Raw genomic sequence first — 10,443 nt, 5'->3', positions numbered from 1 at the left:
GACTGCGCTTAACCCAGTCACTTCAGAATCGTGCTCATACATGTATTACGTTAGTGAGTGAATTCAGTTTTAGGCCGCTTTTAGCAACATTCCACCAGTAACACTGCGGGGGACACCAGAAGTGACATGCGTGACGATCCATGCACACGTATTTCTCATTCATTCGTACACCATTGATGTCATCTTACTCATCTACTTCTGACAAAGACAGATAATGCCAGGAGGTTAAAGCATAACTAGCTCATTTTTTCAGGATTCCATTACACGTATGTAACCATAAGATAATGAATGTTTTATATTGTTGGGATATATGTTTGGCGGACAGCTGGTGCCATTTTTATGTTTTTATGTTTATTTCTATGGAAATGAATTTATATGTAGGTGTGTGTAGACTGCTTATTATTTTCCACTGACGTTCTATATTTAACGACATTTTTTGAAGGAAAACCAAGTACTATGGACGGTCAACTTCTTTATTGCAATGAGTGCGACGTTAGTGAGCACGTACTTGAAAACGGTGTTCGTCCTTACGCCGAAACAGCGAACCTATTGCAGTCATGGGAAGCTGACTATCCATAGAACATACACTGGTTATAATTCATCTTTACAACTTCTAAAATGCCTCCCAAAGACGTTTTTGGCGACATTCAAAACTGTCTGCTTGTTCCATATGTCACAGCCAGTGAAATAAAACTCCAGACTAGCCCTTGGGTGTGAATCCGTTTGTTTATTCAGACACCAGAGGACAAATACCCTGTAAACATTGCATGACTATATGAAGATCACAATATGTAACTGATTATCACAAGGGTATACAGTGTTCCCAGAAATTATTGAGAAAATCTTTGTTTTTTTCCTAATGATGCTAAGATTGGAAAAAAGGGCTTTCACTATGCACTAAGCATACTAAATAAGGGAGACAACTCTTGAAGGCTTAGAAGGCAGCCCATTACGTCAAGAGTTATCTCCCTTGTCTGAGCAGACGGCTTCCTGTGTTGACATGGCAGAATTTACAGCAAGAGAGAAAAGAAAGCTCATTCTAGATGATTTTGAAAGGGGTGAGGCTGATGCTAAAGTGTTAGCTTGTAGACATGGTATTCCTCTGTCTACAGTATACAGAACTTTGAAGAATGTTCAAACAGGAACCGGGATAGAGCACAAAGCAGGGGCAGGTCGGCCTAGGAAATTCAGTGTTGTGGATCGCCGAAGACTTGGGCAGATTGTGAGTAGGGGCAAATTGAAAAGTGTTGAGAACATCAGAAATGAAATGATTAGCAGAGGAAGTCCTCAGGTATGCAATGAAACAGTTAGGTAGGAATTACAGAGACTTAATTGGGTGAAAAAACGTGGAATTCCCTCGCCGTTGATGAAAGATGCACAAAAGGAACTGGTGTCGGGCTCATGAAAATCAAGATTGGGATAATGTTTTCTTTTCGGATGAAAGTTCTGTTTGGCTTTTCCCTAATTGTGTGAAAATTTGGACCAAAGATACTGTCAAACCTATCTACCAGCGACCAAAACATAGCCCGAAGTTGCACATGCGGGGTGGCATATCGGATCACGGAGTGACGCCATTGTGTGTTTTCACGGGAAACTTGACAAAAGAAAGATACGTTGACATTCTAAATGGTCACCTTCTTCCGACAGCACAAACATTGTATGAAAATGATTGGATTTTCCAGCATGATAATGACCCAAAACACACTGCGAGCTACACAAAACAGTGGTTGTCGGGCGAAAATGTTCAAGTTTTAGACTGGCCCAGTTACAGCCCAGACCTAAACCCAACTGAGAATGTGTGGGGAGTCATGAAGGGCAGAATAAACCAAAAGGGACTGAGAAATATTGAAGATATGAAGGTCGAGGTGGTCCAATATTGGGATACCCAGTCACACGATTACCTACAAACTTTGATGGGTAGTGTGCCTAGGCGTATTCAGGCATGCATTGCTGAGCGAGGAGGTCTAACAATGTACTAAAACAAGACTGAGACTGTAAAATTATGATGTTTTAACATGTTTATGTAAGTAAAACGCCAGAAGTTAATAAACGTAATGAGTTACATGACGCAACATGATTCTCAATAATTTTTGGGAATACTACATATCAGATTCATCTGTACCATTTATGAGAACAAGGGAGACAACTGAATACATTTAAATCATGGTCACATGGATATGCACATTACAATATGCACATAACCATATATATATGCATTGATGAGATAACTTTCCGATGTTTTCACAATTATGATCACAATGATTTTGAAACATAAACTCATCAATATTGGTTACAATTAATAGCAGAAAATATATTTCACACGTTTATGTTCATAGTCAATAACTGCTCACCCATCTATAAGACGAAGCTACCCCTGGATGCGTGATGACCGACATCAACCTTTGGTAGGGTGACCGAAGTACACACAAAATGAAAACACAAGCAAACTTTAAGCACAAGAACCTAATCACAAGCACACGCAGACGATTACCAGTGTTAGCATTCATCACTGCAGCGCGCACGGCATACACGCTTGACACTCATAAAAGAGATGAACACATAGACTATAACAAACGCTATGAAAAGTATACATACTGCACAGCCTAACCCGTGTTTGCGAAACATAATTACACATTCATACCGCAAACTTGTATATAATAGACATATTTAGTCTACAACTTTATTATGAAATAATACACCCTGAACTAGTAGAAAGTATTTCACAACAAGATGTATAAGTGACCTGGTGTCTTCTCAAAATATACCTCACATCATCAGCTCTCAGAATGCCGTGACCACAACGAGACACGAGGTGTGATCGTATTAAAGCAGATCATGCAATCAACCAATCACAATCTCCTGTGAGGGCAAAGATTCGCAAACATGGAATGCACGTGCAATGCAGATTCACCTACCCAGAAGAGAAACAATACCTATGGCCAACACAATGTATAACACCAAGAAATGTTTTTGTACGTTTCTCTTTATTGACATTATCAGTGAAACAAAATATAAAATACAACATGAAATGTCACTGCTACAAACAGAATACACACTGGTGGAACAGACCCTTGGACGTTCGGTAGACCAAGCAGAATAGCCTCCCTTTACGGAAGTAAACCGGATGTTGACATTAAAGGGAGAGGGAGGGAGAGGGAGATAGTCATGCTTTGTAGTGGTAGCACCTGATAGCGTGACTAAATGGATGTTCACCACAGAAAGACTTTTGATTTTGAAGAACATGTTAATCTCAGTTTAAACTCAGGAGACTTTGGTGATGGGTCCAGATCGGCCTCCTCTCCTGCTGTGGAATCGCTGCCAGGGGAGCGTAGGGGAGTTGACTCGTCATCCGAGTCGGTGAGGGGGACAACTTGGTACGTCGCACCCAGTCTCACAGATGTGGACGCTGCTGCTAACGAAACACACGATCAGTTTGCTGGGTTAGGTAAGTTTCTCTAGATTCGGAAGTGAGTCAGCGTTATCTTGCACTAGACTAGTGACAGTATCTTCAGGTGTATTCAGATATGATCATCGCGGTCAAGATATCTTTCAATGGATCTATATCTACGTAAAACATGACAGGGTAACTTAATCCAGAGGCCTGTTTTCGTACTACCCCTTTCAACAAGTATTCATTGTAAAGTGTTTGAAAATTTTGAACGAAAAGATTGACATATCAATCAAGCAGTCACTGAAGATGATGAGATTCTTGATCAGGGTTTTACTGCACACTTGTCCAAAACCAAGTGTAGCTTCGCTGTGAGTGAAGGATAAGTCGAGAGCCATTATGCTATCCTATGTACAGTCACGGCATGACCCTGCATGTATGCATGGTATGGGACCTCATTGCGGCTCTCGGCTAGTGAATGTGCATTTGTTTGTCTCAGTGTCGATACTGTCAATGTACTCACATGAGACTTAAAGGTCACATGCAACCAAAAAGTCAAGCATAGTTATCACTTATTCATTATTTATAAAACTGCATTGCTGATTGAGAAAAAAACAAATAAACAAAATTATAAGCATATAATCGCAAATCAAATGGCAATATTTTTGGTTTACCTCCTGCAAACTGAACCCAGCCAGAGGGAGTACACTCAAGTGTAACAAGGCCTTTTCATTCGCCACTGGTTCATTTGCCGATACACTTAGCCGCTCTTTGTTTAAGGCTTATAAGTCTGTTAGGTGTTAATTTCAAATTGCATGTGGTCAGTGATTGAAGTTGTGCATTGCATATTGTCATTAGCAGACAGGCATGCAGACATATAGGTGTCAGTAAACCAGACATCGAGTTTTCTCTGTGACAGAGGCTGCTTAGCACAATCAACATGTTTTTTAATGTATCGAGTAGATTATTTACTTGTTTATGTGCACAGCCAAGACAGACTACTGCTCACGACCTCATACTCCCGGCAGGCATACTGTTACAAGCTTGTCGAACCTGCTCTGAGAGCAAAGCAGCATAGCTGTTGAAACCAGCACTGGGGGAAAATTAAAAATTGTTTCAACACTGATTTCCTGGGATTTTTACATCACATTTTGTTTAAACTTCATAGGTTCAAATCACAATTTTGATGATTTGTTTCAGTAAGTGCATACCGAACGGTATCAGAATCTGCAAAGTTGTGTTTTACATTGCATGTGACCTTTAAGGAACCATATATACAACCATCATTTCCAGTATATTACACCAGATGAACTTGATGTATGAACAAGGAGGTGAATCAAGAGGAAAGTGAAATAAGTGTGGATTTCTTGTGTAATAGTAGCCACATGATTAATGACTCTATCAAATAGTGAATTGCATAGTTCAGTATATGCAATGTAAGCATGACACAAAGGTTTCTCTCTGTCGTTTTTGTCATGTATTTCATGCATACCAGATGGCACCACTATAATAGAGAATTGCCAAGTTATTACATTTGTGTTCCAACATATACACAGTAAACATGACACAGGGTTTTTCTGCACTATTGGTCATGTATGTCATACATATACCAGGCAACATTAAGTTGTTTATCCCACTTGTCTCTGCTTTATCGGTCATGCATTTCATCATGTTCATTAATGCCAGACAAAAATCAAGAACAATTTTTGTATTAGATTTTGCCAAAATGAATGTTTTTTTTTGAAAAATTAGCACACCACTGATTGACCATTAATCATGTTAACACTAAATGTCATGAGGTGAGCCAGCGAGTACATGGTTGAACACCGCTTTTATCAATATGCCAACAGTGTTTTAATGAAATCACCAGAAATGGGCTTTTCACATGTAGCCATGTGGGTTTCCCAGCCTTGGTATAACAGGGTTAAAAAATCCCATCGCCGGATGCCTAGGACAAGTCCGTTTTCATTTTGGGCAATCAAGTAATGGTATCTTACTTGTCCATAGGCTACTAGACAGTTTCCACTTATGGTTTCAAACTGCAAATAAAACTGGATTTCATTACATACCTGTTTAAAATGTAACTAATAAATTTCAGAAAGTAGAGTTATCTCAGTTTGCTATTTATCACTCTTGATTATGTAATGAAATCAGGGCAAGTGGAAAATTATTACAAGTTAGTTATTAAAGTCACTTGCCCTGTGGAAAGTGCCTTTTTTAAAAAAAATTGAATCCCTGGTATGATACTTTAACCATAAGCCTACTCCACTACCCCAAATAACAGAAGGATTTATTATGAGGGTTTGTTGTCTGCATTCTGTTGACCAGTGATTTCAGATCTAGACATATCATTAGGATTTCACCCTTCTATGCTCACCATTATCATCAGATATACAGTATATCAGTTTTATCATTAGTTTGTTTACTTTCAGTATCAGGTATATTTTGAGGACTTATCTCCAATCCATTTATCAGTATTATCAGTTACAGCTATAGGACTTATCCCACCATATTGACAAATCAAAACCATGATCGGTTGATAGGACTCATCGCCATGAATCATATGAGACACTGGTACAATGGAAGCTGTCTAAACCAGTACTCACTGAAACTGAAGAAATAATCCGATTCAGACAGAATGCCAGATGATAGAGCTGATGCTGTTACCTACAACAAGAACTTTACCTGTTTTGTCACTCTTATATACATTGTTGTAGCACATGGTTCGCTCAGTTACTGCACACACCTACTTAACTTACTAATTATATGTACATGTATACCCGTGCTGAACTAAGATGAACTTACCTTTGTCTGCAACCATGTGGTTTCGATGCCTCGGATTTGACAGTGCTAATGACTGTAGAATCATATAAAAGGGTGGCTCAATTCATGCTGTGATCCGGAAATGACAACTGCCAGCTTACAGAGCTTTTAAATGGTGGTCAATGTACAAGCCATTGACGGGATTGAGATTTTATAGTATTCCCAGATTTTATTGAGAATCATGTTGCGTCATGTAACTCATTACGTTTATTAACTTCTGGCGTTTTACTTACATAAACATGTTAAAACAGCATCCTTTTACAGTCTCAGTCATGTTTTAGTACTTTGTTAGACCTCCTCGCTCAGCAATGCATGCCTGAATACGCCTAGGCACACTACCCATCAAAGTTTGTAGGTAATCGTGTGACAGGGTATCCCAATATTGGACCACCTCGACCTTCATATCTTCAATATTTCTCAGTCCCTTTTGGTTTATTCTGCCCTTCATGACTCCCCACACATTCTCAGTTGGGTTTAGGTCTGGGCTGTAACTGGGCCAGTCTAAAACTTGAACATTTTCGCCCGACAACCACTGTTTTGTGTAGCGCGCAGTGTGTTTTGGGTCATTATCATGCTGGAAAATCCAATCATCTTCATGCAATGTATGTGCTGTCAGAAGAAGGTGACCATTTAGAATGTCAACGTATCTTTCTTTTGTCAAGTTTCCTGTGAAAACACACAATGGCGTCACTCCGCGATCCGATATGCCACCCCACATGTGAAACTTCGGGCTATGTTTTGGTCGCTGGTAGATAGGTTTGACAGTATCTTTGGTCCAAATTTTCACACAATTAGGGAAAAGCCAAACAGAACTTTCATCCGAAAAGAAAACATTATCCCAATCTTGATTTTCATGAGCCCGACACCAGTTCCTTTTGTGCATCTTTAATCAACGGCGAGGGAATTCCATGTTTTTTCACCCAATTAAGTCTCTGTAATTCCTGCCTAACTGTTTCATTGCATACCTTAGGACTTCCTCTGCTAATCATTTCATTTCTGATGTTCTCAACACTTTTCTATTTGCCCCTACTCACAATCTGCCCAAGTCTTCGGCGATCCACAACACTGAATTTCCTAGGCCGACCTGCCCCTGCTTTGTGCTCTATCCCGGTTCCTGTTTGAATATTCTTCAAAGTTCTGTATACTGTAGACAGAGGAATACCATGTCTACAAGCTAACACTTTAGCATCAGCCTCACCCCTTTCAAAATCATCTAGAATGAGCTTTCTTTTCTCTTACTGTAAATTCTGCCATGTCAACACAGGAAGCCGTCTGCTCAGACAAGGGAGATAACTCTTGACGTAATGGGCTGCCTTCTAAGCCTTCAAGAGGTGTCTCCCTTATTTAGTATGCTTACTGCATAGTGAAAGCCCTGTATGCTGGTGTAGACAACTTGCCAGATTGGTCAGCTGCAGGTTTTGACAATGACACCTTCGACTGTATATTATAAGAACTTATCTCTACTCTATTCATGTGTGATATATCACAAGGATTTATCTTTACTTTAAATCTTACATATTTACATGGTTATGTTTACTTTGCAGACCTCACTACTATTTTACAAGCTGTAGTGTTTATTGAAGATGCTTACAAGGTAGGTGCCATCTTTTGTGCCAGCAGACATGTGAAGGTCCGGGGAAGAATAGGCCTTCAACAACCCATGCTTGCCATAAAAGGTGACTATGCTTGTCGTAAGAGGTGACTAATGAGATCGGGTGGTCAGGCTTCCTGTCTTGGTTGACATGTGTCATTGGTTCTCAACTGCACAGGTCGATGCTCATACTGTTGATCACTGAATTTTCAGACCGCCGCCATATAGCTGGAATATTGCTGAGTGCGGCGTAAAACTAAGCTCACTCACTCATTTTGTGCCAGCATATCATGGTGTAGCACAAACAGGAAGTTATTCTGACATGACACAATTCATATGTCTTGGGTGCAACAAAACACAGCTGAACAACAGTCTAAAACATACTTGGCAGGGGATAAAAAATCCCATCGCCCGACGCCCGGTTTTCATTTCGGGCAATCAAATAATGGTATCTTACTTTTCCATAGACTACTAGATAATTTCCACTTATGGTTTCAAACTACAAATAATCTTAGATTTCATATCTGCTCACAATGAAGCTATTAAAGTTCATAATAATAAAAATTAATCAGGACAAGCTGCTTTCTTGAAGTCACTTGCCCTGTGGCAAGTGGCTTTTCAAAATATTTTTGAATCCCTTCTTGGTGGATGTTTGGCATGCAAAGGTTAGTGGGAAATATTCTTCACGGAGTATGCGAAAATAGATATGTAATTAGAAAGGAAAAGAATCACCAGATAACCTATAGTACATTGTTATTTGTATGCCACATGCAGCAATATTCCAGCTATATGGCGTTGGTCTGTAAATAATCAAGTCTGGCCCATGCAATCCAGTGATCAACAGCATGAGCATCGTTGCCTTTTATGGCCAGCACGGTTGCTAAGGCCTATTCTGACTTGGACCTTCATGGGTCGTATTGTCAGTGGCTTACCAAGGTATGAATAACTAAATGATGTGCAATATGTATGAATCTGCATAGCGATAGTGGTGAATGTAGCGTGCTTCAGTTTTACATCTTACATTCACTTTGAATGTGATCATTTCAGCCGATTACAATGTACAATGTACACAGCTAAAATGTAATTGTTACGGTTTACTCTATCAGATGATACGTTGTGGAGTACTCTGTCAGATGATATGTTGAATGGTTTACTTACATATGGACATTTTGGTGACATCATAACAGGTTTCTGTGTCTCTGATTCCAGTACCGCTCAATATGTCACAAGCTGGAGATTCCTGTTCTCCGCGTGTACAGAAGTTATCTCTCCACACCTGTCGAGATGTGAGTAAACCTGAATATGTCCTTCTATACCTGTCGAGATATGAGTAAACCTGAATATGTCCTTCTGTACCTGTTGAGATGTGAGTAAACCTGAATCTATCTCTCCACACCTGTTGAGATGTGAGTGACCTTGAACCTGTCTCTCCACACCTGTTGAGATGTGAGTAACCTTGAATCTGTCTCTCCACACCTGTCGAGATGTGAGTAAACCTGAATCTGTCTCTCCACACCTGTCAAGGTGTGAGTACCCTTGAATCTATCTCTCCACACCTGTTGATACGTGAGTATTCTTGAATCTATCTTTCTGCACATGTTGATATGTGAGTAACCTTGTGTGTATCTCTCCACACCTGTTGAGATGGGAGTAACCTCTCCACACCTGTTGAGATATGAGTAACCTTGAATCTATCTCTCCACACCTGTTGAGATGGGAGTAACCTTGTGTGTATCTCTCCACACCTGTTGAGATGGGAGTAACCTCTCCAGACCTGTCGAGATATGAGTAACCTTGAATCTATCTCTCCACACCTGTTGAGATATGAGTAACCTTGAATCTATCTCTCTACACCTGTTGAGATGGGAGCAATTTTGTGTGTATCTCTCCACACCTGTTGAGATGGGAGTAACCTCTCCACACCTGTTGAGATATGAGTAACCTTGAATCTGTCTCTCCACACCTGTTGAGATGGGAGTAACCTCTCCACACCTGTCGAGATGTGAGTAAACCTGAATATGTCCTTCTATACCTGTCGAGATATGAGTAAACCTGAATATGTCCTTCTGTACCTGTTGAGATGTGAGTAAACCTGAATCTATCTCTCCACACCTGTTGAGATGTGAGTGACCTTGAACCTGTCTCTCCACACCTGTTGAGATGTGAGTAACCTTGAATCTGTCTCTCCACACCTGTCGAGATGTGAGTAAACCTGAATCTGTCTCTCCACACCTGTCAAGGTGTGAGTACCCTTGAATCTATCTCTCCACACCTGTTGATACGTGAGTATTCTTGAATCTATCTTTCTGCACATGTTGATATGTGAGTAACCTTGTGTGTATCTCTCCACACCTGTTGAGATGGGAGTAACCTCTCCACACCTGTTGAGATATGAGTAACCTTGAATCTATCTCTCCACACCTGTTGAGATGGGAGTAACCTTGTGTGTATCTCTCCACACCTGTTGAGATGGGAGTAACCTCTCCAGACCTGTCGAGATATGAGTAACCTTGAATCTATCTCTCCACACCTGTTGAGATATGAGTAACCTTGAATCTATCTCTCTACACCTGTTGAGATGGGAGCAATTTTGTGTGTATCTCTCCACACCTGTTGAGATGGGAGTAACCTCTCCACACCT

At 40.3% G+C, this 10,443-nt stretch overlaps 1 protein-coding gene across 2 annotated transcripts in view; it reads left to right on the top strand.

Moving 5' to 3' along the window:
• Window positions 1-3,109: 3,109 nt before the first annotated feature.
• LOC137287053 (two pore channel protein 2-like) overlaps window positions 3,110-10,443 on the top strand; it is a 34,663-nt gene continuing 27,329 nt past the window's right edge. Inside the window, exons 1-3 of one of the 2 annotated variants that reach the window (XM_067819165.1) lie at window positions 3,110-3,445; window positions 7,756-7,805; window positions 9,012-9,088. In XM_067819165.1, coding sequence (XP_067675266.1) covers window positions 3,202-3,445; window positions 7,756-7,805; window positions 9,012-9,088 — 371 coding nt within the window. In that variant the 5' untranslated portion in view covers window positions 3,110-3,201. The remainder of the gene's footprint in view (window positions 3,446-7,755; window positions 7,806-9,011; window positions 9,089-10,443) is intronic. The other variant, XM_067819166.1, reaches the window with a different exon arrangement.

Source organism: Haliotis asinina, chromosome 6, assembly GCF_037392515.1.
Source record: "Haliotis asinina isolate JCU_RB_2024 chromosome 6, JCU_Hal_asi_v2, whole genome shotgun sequence".
Taxonomy (NCBI): Eukaryota; Metazoa; Mollusca; class Gastropoda; order Lepetellida; family Haliotidae; genus Haliotis; species Haliotis asinina.
Note: the sequence above shows the minus strand (reverse complement) of the source record. Positions and strands in the feature narration are given on the sequence as shown.